Source organism: Enhydra lutris, unplaced genomic scaffold (genome assembly GCF_002288905.1).
Source record: "Enhydra lutris kenyoni isolate GAN:26980312 unplaced genomic scaffold, ASM228890v2 scaffoldscaffold45, whole genome shotgun sequence".
In the NCBI taxonomy this organism is placed as follows: Eukaryota; Metazoa; Chordata; class Mammalia; order Carnivora; family Mustelidae; genus Enhydra; species Enhydra lutris.
In genome coordinates this window covers 149,040-163,895 of record NW_019154129.1, presented here as the reverse complement: position 1 = coordinate 163,895, position 14,856 = coordinate 149,040, and the positions used below count along the sequence as shown (strand labels likewise).

Genomic DNA, 14,856 nt, shown 5'->3' with positions numbered 1-14,856 from the left:
AGGCTTTAACCCACTGAGCCACCCAGGCGCCCCTCGGTTTATCTTTTTTAACTAGGTGGTTGTCCTAACCAATTTATCATCATTTTGTTTTTGTTTTTGTTTTTTTCATTTTGTTTTTAACTAAGTAATTTTGGCCAGTTCGTGTAGATTTCACTATGTTATACCAAAACCTACGATACAAGGTTCTGATTTTATTCCAGAATCAGATAGGATTGATTTTTTAAAAAATTTACCTGCCCATGAGGAATATGCCTGCAAAGCCAGAGGATGGGGCACTTGGAACAGGTGATAAAAGCCTGGACTTTACCCTCCAGTGGCTTTAGATGTCTAGACCTGAGCAGTAGTACTGGGGGGAACAGTGGTGGGTGGAGGGATCCTGACACAGGTGGTCTTGTTTTCCACCTGAGAAAGGTACCAGTTTCAGAGCCTGAGGCACTGTTTGACTGGAGGAGAGGCACTGAATCCTGACGTGAGAGAGAAGTGGAAGAGCCATGTGGGCCTGGAGCTGCATGAAGGCTATGGCTAGTCTGAAACAGTAAGTGCTAGTGGAGCCCGGGTCTCTGCCACAGGTCACCTCTACCCAAGCCCTCAGCCACTTGGTGGAGATGACCAGCTCTCAGATCCTCTGCCTTCCTGGCTGCCACACCTGTCAGGGACTGCCCTATCCCCTGGGAGAAGCTGATAACAAAATCCCATCAGTTTTTCTTCCCTTTTGGTTGATAAAATGATTTCACAAGGACACCATAGCCAAAAAACCTACTCTCATGGCCTCCGGTACCATTTGTCTCCACTAGGACAGCCTCTTTCTGTCTCTGGTCAGACCCGAAGATCTTAGCCAGTATTGCCCACAGCCATCTGGACAGCAGAGAGTTGAGGGGTCAACTGAGTCTTTTGGGTTAGTGACACATTTGGTTCTTTATGTGTCAGTGTCCAGTATAACATTCAATAAATGTTTGTTGACTATGGAAAGAAGAGAAGGGAGGAAGGGAGGAAGAAGGAAGGGAGAGAAAGAGTGAGTAGGAGAGGTAAGGAGAGGCAGAAGGGAGAGTGAGAGAAAAGGTGGGCACCAGGAAGGAAGAAGCTACAGGGATACATCACCTTTCTGGAACTGCTTTCTCTCCAGGTTTTAATCTGTGCCAATCCAAAAGGCATGAAAATCAAGTCTGGATCCATGGGGAAAGCGTCCCCACCTTACAATGTGCAGGTAGGCAGTCTTGCCCAACTGTTGTTGAGGCTTGGTTCAAAGAGGAAAGCAAAATGCATGTCCTGGTTAGCAACAGCAGGCTCAGCTGGTTGGGTGGTCTGGCTGCACAGATATCCAGACACAGCCCTCTGATCTCTCTGCCAGATCATGGATGATGAGGGCAACATCCTACCTCCAGGACAAGAGGGGAATATTGCTGTCCGAGTCAGGCCCACCCGGCCCTTCTGTTTCTTCAGTTGCTATTTGGTAAGTGGCAGGGAATGGCCATTTTCACAGTGATTTCTGTGTGCTGAGCATTGTGTTCTGAGATTTATAAACACTTGTTTAACCCTTGCAATAACTGCATGAGGTAGGTTGGCACTATTATTGATAAGGAAATGAGAAAGATTGACTTATCCAATGTCAATCAACTAGTATGTCCAGGACATGGATTTAAGCACAGATATGTCTGAGAGTGCAAATTTATAACACAGGGGACACCCCATCATTTTAATGATGACAATTTTTTAAAAAAAGATTTTATTTCTTTATTTGAGAGAGGGAGAGCGAGCACAAGAAAGCACAAGCAGTGGGGAGTGGCAGGCAGAGGGAGAAGCAGACTCCCCACTGAGCAAGAAGCATGATGTGGGGCTGGATCTCAGGATCCCGAGATCATGACTTGAGCTGAAGGCCGTCACTTAACCACCTGAGCCACCCAGGTGCCCCTAACAATGAGAAAACTGAAGCTCAGAGAAGAGAAGGGACTTCACAAAAGTCAAAATGCAATTTGTATCAGAGCCTAGTTTCAGGATTCTTTTTATCTTGAGTCTTGTGTGGAGAGGGGTCAGCTGGCAGAGCTTAATGTCCAAGGATTCTAGTCTGATTTTCTGTGATAATCCAGGAATGACCTCTCCCTCATGCCTGCTTCAGTGAGTGTTTATTATAGGCTTTGTTTTTGCCACACTCTCTCTGTAAATCTCTACTGACATGGTTTCAGCTTTGGTTGCACATTAGAGACACCTTGGAAGCTTCAAAGCATGACTGATACTCGGGCCCCCCTGAGATCAAAGATGAGATCAGACTTTCCTATGATGTGGATCATGTGGTGATTTGACAGTGGAGCCAAAGTCAAGAACCATGGCTTTATTAGGAATTCCACCTGGCGTGTATGTGACGCCATCACTCAGCTGCAACACTGGAAGAAACAGTGAAAACCAGTCCATTTGTTTTTAGAATGAATTCTAGTGGCTTTTCTATAACTACAAGAGAGATAGTCTTTCATGGTATTTCATTTAAAGTCACAGAAACTTACCAGCCAGAATAAACAAAAGACAAAACAAAACAAAAAACCTGGGTGCCTGGGTGGCTCAGTTGGTTAAGCGACTGCCTTCAGCTCGGGTCATGATCCCAGAGTCCTGGGATCGAGTCCCGCATCAGGCTCCCTGCTCCATGGGGAGTCTGCTTCTCCCTCTGACCTTCTCCCCTCTCATGCTCTCTCTCACTGTCTCTCTCTGAAATAAATAAATAAAATCTTTAAAAGACAAAACAAAAAACCCAAACAGTAATGCAATAATACACTAAGCAGAGGTAATTTTAAAATTTTAATGTATTTCCTTATAATCATTTTTGTAAGCAATAGCAAATCCTTGACTTTTCTGAATAATTTATTCATTCATTATTTATTGAGTGACTACTTCATGCCACTAAGTACAGCAATAGGCAGGAAAGACAAGACCCTGGTCCTCACAGAGTTCACATACAGGACTTTTCTGGGTCTGTGATCATTCCATTGAGAGAGTCAAGTAATTTGTAGAATTATTTGCTGGACAAGAACCTTTACATTTTTTAACTTTTTCTTTCCAGCTATTGGTTTTTTTCTTGGGTCATTTTTAACTAAGGAAAAAAAAATTAAATCTAGGTATTATGCTAAACAAAGTAAGTCAGAGAAAAACAAATACCATATAATTTCATTCCTTTGTGGAATTTAAGAAATAAAACAGATGAACATAGAGAAAGAAAGAGGCAAACCCTAAAACACACTCTTAACTAGAGAGAACAAACTGAAGGTTGATGGAGGGGAGGTGGATGGGGGATGGGCTAAATGGGCGATTGAGGAGGGCACTGTGATAAGCACTGGGTGTTGTGTATGTGATGAATCACTAAATTCTATTCCTGAAACTGATAGTACACTATAGGTCAACTAACTGGAATTTATTTATTTACTTATTTTTTAAAGATTTTATTTATTTATTTGACAGAGAGAGATCACAAGTAGGCAGAGAGGCAGGAGAGAGAGAGGAGGAAGCAGGCTCCCTGCTGAGCAGAGAGCCCGATGCGGGGCTCGATCCCAGGACTCTGAGATCACGACCTGAGCCGAAGGCAGCGGCTCAACCCACTGAGCCACCCAGGCACCCAACTAACTGGAATTTAAATAAAAGCTAAAACTAGTAAAAACAAAAAGATTAAAAACACTCCGTGAGAATAAAGTGATCTGTCATGTCAACTTGGTCAGAAATAGAAGTTTGATATAGTCTTACATGGCTAAGTTTTGGCAGTTTCTTCTATTTAGTTGGTCGTTTGTCTTATCCCTGTACTGATACCATAGAGCCTCATCCAGGAAATATTCTCATAAGTCTTAATATTTACTAGAGCAAGCCTCTCCTTCTTCCTCAACTTCTTTAGAAATGTTTTACCTGCTCTCGGCTCTCTACTCTCTCATGTACATTGTATAATCACATTGTCAACTTCCATGAAAAATGTTTAATGAGTGTCACTAAGTCTATAAGATGAATTTGGGGAGAATTAACATATTTATGATGTTAAGGCTTTCTATCCTTCCATGTATTTATATTTTCTTTACTGTTTTGTAGAGTTTTAAGTTTCTATAATACTTCTTTCAGATTTTGTGTGAGATTTACTTTTAGTATTGACAGCTTATCTCTTTTCTCAGAATGCAGTTTTTTAAATTGAGGCATAATTTACATCAATAAGTGTACCTATGTTACAAGCGTATAGGTCAGTGACTTTTGACACCTGTATACACTTGTGTGACCACCACCGCAATCAATATATAGAACATTTGGGGCGCCTGGGTGGCTCAGTGGGTTAAGCCTCTGCCTTCGGTTCAGGTCATGATCCCAGGGTCCTGGGATCAAGCCCCACATCGGGCTCTCTGCTCAGCGGGGATCCTGCTTCCCCCTCTCTCTGCCTGCCTCTCTGCCTACTTGTGATCTCTGTCAAATAAATAAATAAAATCTTTAAAAAAAAAAAAAGATATAGAACATTCTTGTCACCCCAGTGAGTTCCCTTGGGCTCCCTAAAAGTCAATCCCCTAGCCATCAGCTATTGCTAAATTATTTGTTGTTGCTAATAGAATACTTTTGCCTTTTTAAAAAAGAACTTTATGTAAATGGGATCGTAAGTATTCATTCATTCATGTGTCTCGTTACTGACAGAGAGAAAGCACACAAGCAGGGATAGAGGCAGAGGCAGAGTGAGAGGGAGAAGCAAGCTCCCCGCTGAGCAGAAAGCCTGACATGGGGCTTGATCCCAGGATCCTGAGATCATGCCTAAGCCAAAGGCAGATGCTTATCTGACTGAACCACCCAGGCACCCCCTGGTTCTTTCTTTTAAATTGACTTTTTATTTTATTTTTTAACTTAAATTTTACTTAGTTAACATACAGTGCAGTATTGGTTTCCAGAGTAGAATTCAGTGATTCACCACTTACATACAACACCCATTTACTTATCACAACAAAAGCCCTCCTTAGTGCCCATCACCCATCTAACCTATCCCCCTCCACCTCTATCAACCCTCAGTTTATTCCCTATTGTTAAGAGTCATTTAATGGCTCATTTCCCTCTTCTTTTATTCTTTTCCTCCTTCCCTTATGTTCACCTGTTACCTGTCTTAAATTCCACATATGAGTGAGATCATATGGTATGTCTTTTTCTTACTGACTTATTTCACTTAGCATAATACATTCTAGCTCCCTCCATATCATTGCAAATGGCAAGATTTCATTTTTTTGATGGCTGATAATATTCCATTATAAATACATACCATATATGCATGTATACCTAAATACATGGATATGGCATACACACACACACACACACACACACACACACACACACACTCACTCTCTACATCTTGTTTATCCATTCATCAGTCAGTGGACACTTGGGCTCTTTCCATAGTTTGGCTATTGTTGATAATTCTGCTATAAACATCAGGATGCATGTAACCCTTGAATCTGTATTTTTGTATCCTTTGGGTAAATACCTAGTAGCTCAACTATTGGATCATAGAGTAGTTCTATTTTTAACTTTTTGAGGCACCTCCATACTGTTCTCCAGAGTGGCCTCACCAACTTTCATTCTCACCAGTGGTGTAAGAGTTTCACTTTCTCCACATCCTGACCAACACCTGGTGTGTCCTGTGTTATTAATTTTAGCCATTCTGACAGGTATATGTTATCTCATTGTGGTTTTGATTTGCATGTCCCTGATAATAGTGATGTTGAGCATCTTTTCATGTTTCTGTTAGCCATCTGGATGTCTTCTTTGGAAAAGTGTCTATTCATGTCTTCTGCCCATTTCTTAACTGGATTATTTGTTTTTTTGCATGTTGAGTTTGGTAAGTTCTTTATAGATTTTGGATACTAACCCTTTATCACATATGTCATTTGCCAATATCTTCTCCCATCCTGTAGGCTGCCTTTTAGTTTTGTTGATAGTTTCCTTCACTGTGCAGAAGCTTTTTATCCTGATGAAGTCCCAGTCGTTCATTTTTGCTTTTGTTTCCCTTCCTGGCATTGTGTCTAGTAAGAAATTGTTACAGTTGAGTCCAAGAGGTTTCTGCCTGTGTTTGCCTCTATGATTTTGATGGTTTCCTGTCTGGCATTGAGGTCTTTCATCCATCTTGAATTGACTTTTGTGTATGGTGTAAGGAAATGGTCCGGTTTCATTCTTCCGCTTACTGCTGTCCAGTTTTCCCAACGCCATTTGTTGAAGAGACTGTCTTTTTTCCATTAGAAATTCTTTCCTGCTTTATTGAAGATTAGTTGACCATATAGTTTTCAGTCCATTCCTGGGTTCCCTGTTACATTTGTGTCTGTTTTTGTACCACTACTGTACTGTCTTGATGACTAGAGCTTTCTAATATAGCTTGAAATCTGAAATTGTGACATCTCATTTTGTTTTTCTTTTTCAGGATTGCTTTGGCTATTTAAGGTGTTTTGTGGTTCCATACAAATTTTAGAATTGTTTGTTCTAGATCTGTGGCAAATGCTGTTGGTATTTTGATAGGGAATGCATTAAGTGTGTAGATTGCTTTGGGTAGTATAGACATTTTAACAGTGTTCTTCTAATTCACGAGCATGTAATGTTTTTCCTTTTCTTTGTGTCCTCTTCAGTTTCTTTCATAAGTGTTCTATAGTTTGCAGAGTACAGATCTTTTTCTTCTTTAGTTAGGTTTATTCCTGGGTATCTTACTGTTTTTGGTACAATTGCAAATGGGATTGATTCCTTGATTTATTTTTCTGCTGCTTCGTTATTGGTATATAGAAATGCAACAGGTTTCTGGACATTGATTTTACATCTTGCAACTTTGCCGAATTTGTTTGCGAATTCTAGCAATTTTTTGGTGGAGTTTTTCAGGTTTTCTGCATAGAGTATTATGTCATCTGCAGACAGAGAAAGTTTTACTTCTTCCTTGTCAGTTTGGATGCCTTTCATTTCTTTTTGTTGTCTGATTGCTGAGGCTAAGATGTTCAGTACTATGTTGAATAGTAATGGTGAGAGTGGACATCCTTGTCTTGTTCCTGACCACATGGGAAAGTTGACAGTTTTTCTCCCATTGAGGATGATACTAGCTGTGGATCTTCCCATATATGGCCTTCATGATGTTGACATATGTTCCATCTATCCCTACTTTCTTAAGGGTTTTTATCAGGAAAGGATTCTGTATTTGGATCAGATGCTTTTTCTGCATCTACTGATGATCATATTGTTCTTACTTTTTCTTTTATTAATGTGGTCTATCGTGTTGATTGATTTGCACGAATTGAACCATTCCTGCAGCCCAGGAATAAATCCCACTTGATCATGATGAATAATTGTTTTACTGTACTGTTGAATTTGATTTGCTAGTATTTTACTGAGAATTTTTGCATCTATGTTCTTCAGGGATACTGGCTGGTAATTTTCCTTTTTTGTGGGGTCTTTGTCTGGTTGAGCCACCCAAGTACCTCTCTTCTGCTGGCTTTAGGCTTTATTTGCTATTCCTTTTCTAGCTTCTTTAGGTGTAAGATTAAGTTAGGTATTTGAGATTTTTCTTGCTTCTTGAGGTGCGTCTGTATTGCAGTATACTTCCCTCAAGGACCGCCTTTGCTGCATCCCAAAGGTTTTGGTGTGTTGTTTTCATTTTCATTCACTTCCATGTGTTTTTTAATTTCTTCTTTAATTTCCTGGTTAACCCATTCATTCTTTTCTTTTTTTTTAGATTTTATTTATTTATTTGTCAGAGAGAGAGCAAGCACAAGTGGGGAGGAGCGGCAGGCAGAGGGAGAAGCAGGCTCCCTGCCAAGCAAGGAGCTCGATGTGGGACTTGATCCCAGGACCCTGGGATTATGACCTGAGCTGAAAGCAGACACTTAACTGACTAAGCCACCAGGCATCCCCCATTCATTCTTTAACCTCCATGTACTTCTGGTCTTTGCAAATTTTTTCTTATGATTGATTTCAAGTTTCGTAGCGTTGCAGTCAGAAAATATGCATGGTATGATCTCAGTCTTTTTGTACTTGTTGAGGGCTGATTTGTCTCTAGTATGTGATCTATTCTGGAGAATGTCCCATGTGCACTTGCAAAGAATGTGTATTCTGCTGCTTTACGATGAAATGCTCTCAATATATCTGTTAAGTCCATCTGGTCCAGTGTGACATTCAAAGCCATTGTTTGCTTGTTGAATTTCTGCATAGATGACCTTCTGCATTGCTGTAAGTGGGGTCTTAAAGTTCCCTACTAGTATTGTATTATTATCGCTGAGTTTCTTTATGTTTGTTATTAATTGTTTTATATATTTGGGTGCTCCCATTGTTGGGGGCATAAATATTCACAATTGTTAGATCTTCTTGTTGGATAGATCGCTTAATTATGATAAAATGCCCTTCTTCAACTCTTATTATAGTCTTTGTTTAAAATCTAGTTTGCCAGGGTGCCTGGATGGCTCAGTCAGTTAAGCAGCTGCCTTCCACTCAGGTCATGACCCAGAACCCTGGAATTGAGCCTTGTTTTGAGCTCCCTGCTCAGCGGGGAGTTGGCTTCTCCCTCTGCCTCTCCTCCTTGCTCATTTTTTCTCTCTCTCTCTCAATTAAATAAATAAAATCTTTTTTAAAAAGTCTAGTTTGATATAAGTATGGTTGCTCTGGCTTTTTTTTTTTTTATGACGTCCATTAGCTTGATAAATCATTCTCCATCCCTCACTTTCAATCTGCAGGTGTCTTTGATCTAAAACGAGTCTCTTGTAGGCAACATATAGATGGGTCTTGTTTTTTTATCTGTCCTAATACCCTATGCCTTTTCATTATAGAGCATTTAGTCCATTTACATTCAGAGTGATTAGTAAAAGGTATCAATTTAGTGCCATTTTATTATCTGTAGAGTTGGTGTTTCTGGTGATGTTCTCTGGTCCTTTCTAGTCTTTGTTGCTTTTGGTCCTTTTTTCTCCAAGCAGAGTCCCCCTTAAAATTTCTTGTAGGGGTTTAGTGGTCACAAGCTACTTTAGTTTCTGTTTGTCTGGATATTCTTTATCTCTCCTGCTCTGAATGACCATCTTATTGGATAAAGAATTCTTGGCTGCATATTTTTTTTCTGTTCAGCATGTTGAATATATCCTTGCACTCCTTTTTGTCCTGCCATGTTTTGGTGGCAGAACACCACAGAACCTAGCTTAGGTTCTGTCTTCCCTTGTAGCTTAAGGACCCCTTTTCCCTTACTGCTTTCAGGATTCTTTCCTTGTCTGTGCATTTTGTGAATTTGGCTATGATATGCCTTGGTGATTGTCGGTTTTTGTTGAATTGAATGGGAGTTCTCTGTGCTTCTTGAATTTCGATATCTGTGTCCTTCCTCAGATTAGGGAGGTTTTCAGCTATAATTTGTCTGAATAAATCTTCTGCCCCTTTTTTTCCTCCGTCTTCATCTTCTGGGATTCCTATGATATGAATGTTACAGTGTTTTAATAAGTCGCTGAGTTCCCTAAATCTACCTCCATGGTCCATCACCTTTCTTTCCCTCTTTTTTTCAACTCATTATTTCCCTTAATTTTGTCTACTGTATCACTGATTCAGTCCTCTGATTCATCCATCCTCCTTTTTATGGCCTCTATCTGGGATTGCATCTCAGTTACAACATTTTAAATTTCGGTCTAACAGATTTTAGTTCTATTATCTCTGGAGTAAGGGATTCTCTAGGATCTAGTATGCCTTTTTCAAGCCCAGCTAGTATCCTTTTAATTGTTGTTTTAAATTCTAGTTCAGACATCTTACTTATATCTGTATTGATTAAATCCCTGTTCATGAGTTCTACCTCCTGTTCTTTCTTTTGGGGTGAATTTCTCCAGCTCGTCATTCTGTCCAGAAAGGAAAAGAAGAGAGAAAAAGAAAGAAAACAACAACAACAAAACAAATAAAAAACTAGATCCTGGGTGTTTCTTGGTCTGCTTATTAAAAGAATCTAGATCCCAAAATAAGAAAGAAAAAAAAAAATACAATGAAAGCAAACAAAAAAATAATATATATGTAGTATATATGAAAACAAAAATTTTAAAAATTAATAAATTTTTAAAAATAATTGAAAAAATAAAATAAATGAAAAATTTTTAAAAAATAAAGAATAAAAGTACAAAGGAGTCTAGACACTATTTTCCCTTAGAGCTGAAGCTTTGCAGCCCTCTATGATCAATAGACTTTGTGTGAGTGAGTTGTTTGTGCAGGTCTTCTGGGGGAGGGGCCTGTTGCACTGATTCTCAGGTGGACTTGCCTTAGTGCAAATGGGCCTCCAGATTGCAAATGGGAGGCGGGGGTTGGTGTAAGGGGCTCTGGACTCCACTAGGTGGTGCTCTTTTGCTCCCTGAAGCCTTTCAGTGATGATGCACAGGGTGACTATGACAGCCCCCCACCTTCTAGTCCTGCAGTTGAAAGTTCATGCCCTCCACTCTTCAGTGAGCCCTCACAGAAGAGCAATCACTCTTGTGTCCCTGGTTTCCATCAGAACCCTGCATTTACCCTGCCTGTGTCTGAGCATTTTTTTTTTTTTTTAAATCTCTGACGCACAACTGAATTTCAAAACTCCTATATTTTAGGGACTCCTGCAGGTCAGACTGTGCTGTTCCTCCCTGGAGCCCTGGGGAGGAGGGTGGGGGGGGTCTCCCTACGCTTCTGCTGTTTGCCAGGCCTGTACCAGGAAAGCGGTCACAGTTTCTCAGTTATCAGAGTGATTCACAGTTTATGGCAAAACAGAGCAGAAAGCCAGCACCTGCACTGGCTGTTCTCAGCCACCTTCTACGCTCCTATGCCTGGAAACAATGCAGCACTTATGTGCCATCTGTCCTTCTTGTGACCAGGGGATACTGAGAGACCACGTGAGTTCTGCCGTGCTTTGCCACCTGAGCGCCTTTAAGCCAGGCACATACCCATGGTAGCAGACTTCTAAAAGTTTCAGTTTTGTGCCTTGCTGCTTATAATGCTTTGTGGTAGCCTCCACCTGTGGGGTCCCTCCCTGCCACTGGATCCACAGCTATGTCTCCCCAAATTGAAGTCTCTGCATCTCCTACCTACCAAAAGGTAGCCACAGTCTACTTGTAGACTGGAGTTTTTTTTCTCTCAGAACTCTGATTGATTTCTCAGGTGTTCAGAGTGTTTGGATTACTATCTAGCTGTATCTGAGGGACGAGACAAACTTAGGGTTCCCCTGATCCTCCACCATCTTAACTCCTTGTCTGGTTTCATTTACTCAGCATAATGGTTTTGAGACACACCTGGATAGTTGCACACAGCTGTAATTTTGTTTTTGTTTGTTTGTTTCAAGTAGCTTCTTTAAAGCTTTGAGAATCAGAGTTTGATTAGCTTTTCCTCTTTCCTCGACTCTTGCCTTTTGGCCAACTGCTCACTTCCTACCTTCAGTGATTCCTGAGCACAAAGACTATCAGTATGTTCTTTTATCTTAAAAAATAGAGCCAGTGGCCCTGTGTCCACCGTCCTGCATTTAACTATGCTTTCTTGGACCCTTCCAAGGAATGGTAGCGAGTGGCTGTCCTTAACTATTTCCGGGCATCTCCTTCTATTTAAGAGAGAGAAAGTGTATAAATTCACAACTCCTAGTCCGGTGGGAAATTCTGGCCTGCATGGTCTTTGGGAATTGCTTTTATGGGTCCCCAGCCTCCTGCATGGGCCTGCGAGGGCCAGAGCTGGCTTGAGTGGCTGTTCGAAGGTGGCCCTTCATGTGTTTACTTTGTCTTCCAGAACAATCCTGAGAAGACAGAGGCATCAGAACGAGGGGACTTCTACATCACGGGGGACCGAGCCCACAAGGACAAGGATGGCTACTTTTGGTTCACTTGAAGAAATGATGATGTGATTAATTCCTCAAGGTCAAGCTGTCTGCTCTGTCCTTCTCCCTTTGAAGCTTTGTGTGTGTGTGGGCGGGGGGGGTCACTTGGAAGAGTTTGTTTTTCTCTTCCAGCTACCGGATTGGACCCCTTTGAAGTGGAAAATGCCCTTGCTGAGCACCCTGCTGTTCTAGAGGCTGCTGTGGTCAGCAGCCCAGACCCCATCAGAGGGGAGGTAACAGTCCAGCCAAGAACATTGCCTCCTGGTTCTTTACCTGTTCACACCCAGCAGAGTGAGCTGGAAGACCCACATTCCCCCCTATCTCACTCCACGTGGGTACTACAAAGTCTGAAATGCCACACATTCCTTTTGGTTAAGCATTAATGTCAAGCCTTTAGTGGCCGACTCTTGAGAGGGGTCTACGAGGAGACACGAGGAGGGACATGAGGAGAGGATACCAACACTTTCGTGTCAAATGGACCTGGAACTGGGTCCAAAAGAGGTGGACATTAGATAGGAGAGCTTGGCAGTGGGTTCAGTCTCTGTCATTCGTCCTGGCTGATAGAGAACCGTTTCCCATTTGCAGATGAGGATATAACAAGCACACCACACATGGCTGCTGACAGTGCTAACCTGAGAGGAATATCCATCTTAAGGGATGACAGAATAAGTATCCATCATGACCCTGCTGTATCAGAAAGATGAGCCAAATTTCATAAGCTGACCTCTCCCAGGAGAAATGCAAATTCCTTCCCATGGATCTCAGAGAAATAGAGTGGGAGAAATGAAGCTTTTCACTGGCTGTAAATCCAACATAACCCTACAGTATAGTGTAGTTACCTTATGAAAGTTAGTACAACATCAGGCTGTGTGTGTTCTCAGAAGCACGAGGGCCAGAGGAGTGGGTCTCTAAGTCAGGGCCCTAGACTACTCATAGCTGCATCATCTGGGATTCTTGTTTAAAATACAGATTTCTAGATCTCAAGTCAGTCTTGCTGAATGAGAGCGATTGAGGATGCAGCCCAGGCCTTCTTCATTTTGATTAGAAGCCCCTATCCAAGTGATTCTGATGCCTGTTAAAATTTGAGGCCAATGATTTAGAATAAGGGAGGTGGGAGCCCCATATATGTTCTGGAGAAATCACACCTGGAAAAGTATACCTAGCATTGTATATTGCAAATTAGCTGGGGTTGTGACAGATGGCTGTGTGTGGTTAATCTGCATACACTCAGAATGGAGCCTCACGCATAGAAAGGTGTCAGTACATGTTTGGTAGTTTTAACAGTCAGAGCCTTTCCCAATCACCAGATCTATCTGAACATGAAATGTAGTGAGATGCCCGCTTTTGGGAAGCATGCAAGGATGGTGAACCCCCACCTAACAGGGCTTGGTGTCAGGATGGTGAACCCCCACCTTGACAGAGCTATATGCTGGGGTGGGTAAGCAACCTACTGGCCTTTGACCTCTTCCACTCCTGTCAGAAACCATGTTCCTTTGTTATGTGTCAGGACTCTTCCTTCTTAATGGGAGGCAGCCTGCTAAGAAAGGCTCAGGCAGTAACAGCCAAGGTACAGAAAGTCCCACTGGACACGTGGCATGGAAGCTGTGCAGCAAAATGTTTGCTGGTTGGAAACACGTGTACATGCAGGCTCAGAAATACCCACTTCCCCTCAGTGCAATATTCCCAGTCCTGCATGTCCAACTACCTGCCAGGTACTTTTCCAGTCACAGAGACTTGGAAGTAAGGGACTCTGGGGAGATTGTGAAACTTCTCTTTCCACAGAGTATTTGTGTCAGAAAAGAAGCTCCTTGGCTGCTTACAGTATTATTTTAAGAAAGAGAAGCAGTTTGGGAAACAGGTAGGATCCTGGAATCATTCTACAAAAGTCAGTGTTTCCAATAGTTGGTCCTGGAATGGAGACGATAGGAAAAAAAAATGATGTTGTCCATTTTGTTGGCTGAGCCAGAGGCGCTGGCAGAACTTTCATGCTTGGCTGGCAAAAGGAGAAATAAGTTGTTATAAAGGGATTGATTCTTTCTGGTTTTAGAGGGTTTGTTTTTGTGTTCTTCTGGTAGGTGGTGAAGGCCTTTATTGTCCTTTCTCCATCTTACTCCTCTCAAGATCCTGAGAAACTAACTCAGGAGCTCCAGGAGCATGTGAAAAGGGTGACTGCTCCATGCTAGTACCCCAGAAAGGTAAACATCAGGAGTTCTAGGACTTGATGAGCTGAGAAACCACCTGAGCACACATTGCATCTGCTCTCAGTCAGGGCCAAGCCCCAGGGGTGGGGGGTGGGGGGAATGAAGGTACAAATAACAGAGCTTCTCCTTCAGCCTTTTCTCCCTGTTTCCTCACTGGGCCTGCCCCAAACCACAGTTTGTTCCTACTCTAAGAAGTGACAGACCTCAGATTCGGGGGGTGGGAGAATGGGGGGGTGTGGAGAGACGGTGCTGAATCTCTGTGGTCAAGATCATGTGCCCCAGACCCTGGCCATTTTGGTCATTGCCATTTAGAGAAAACTATGAGTCATAGACACTTTCCAACAAACTGGCAGAGGGTAAGGATTCTTTCAAGTCAGAAGTCCTTCTAGGAAATGATTTCAAACTGTTTTTGTTTTATGGTCACTAGGTGGCCTTTGTTTCAGAACTACCCAAGACGGTTTCTGGAAAGATCCAAAGGAATAAATTGAGAAGCCAAGAGTGGGGGGAGATGAGAGGCAACCCCCGAAAGGCCCCATAGGCCTCTGAAGCTTCTAAGAAGAACTGGTGGGATCACTGGTTAGTCCTTGTCTGGGGCATCATCCCTTCAACCCTGTGAACATCGAAGGCTTTCAGTTCCAAATGAGCAGGACCCTGGAAGAGAGCAGAAGAATGTCACTAACCCAGATGCACAGCCCCTGCCAGCCTAGTGTATGTTTGATGGCTTGACTTCCCCCTCCTCTGTCTGAAGGCATTCTCAGCAGCTGCTTACTGTCTTATTTCCAGCTGATCCTCTGAGGACAGGTCGCCATAAAGTCAGGGCTCCTGTGATCTCATTCACTGCTGGTGGGGAGTCATCACTTG

The 14,856-nt window shown here is 42.2% G+C and overlaps 1 protein-coding gene across 1 annotated transcript in view; it reads left to right on the top strand.

The window, feature by feature from the left end:
- The window catches only part of LOC111156008 (acyl-CoA synthetase medium chain family member 5), a 118,057-nt gene extending 103,524 nt beyond the window's left edge, over nt 1-14,533 (top strand). Inside the window, 8 exon segments of the mRNA XM_022516536.1 lie at nt 412-535; nt 1,124-1,204; nt 1,349-1,450; nt 11,707-11,834; nt 11,927-11,945; nt 11,947-12,027; nt 13,870-13,989; nt 14,423-14,533. Coding sequence (XP_022372244.1) covers nt 412-535; nt 1,124-1,204; nt 1,349-1,450; nt 11,707-11,834; nt 11,927-11,945; nt 11,947-12,027; nt 13,870-13,989; nt 14,423-14,533 — 766 coding nt within the window.
- Nucleotides 14,534-14,856: the final 323 nt, after the last annotated feature.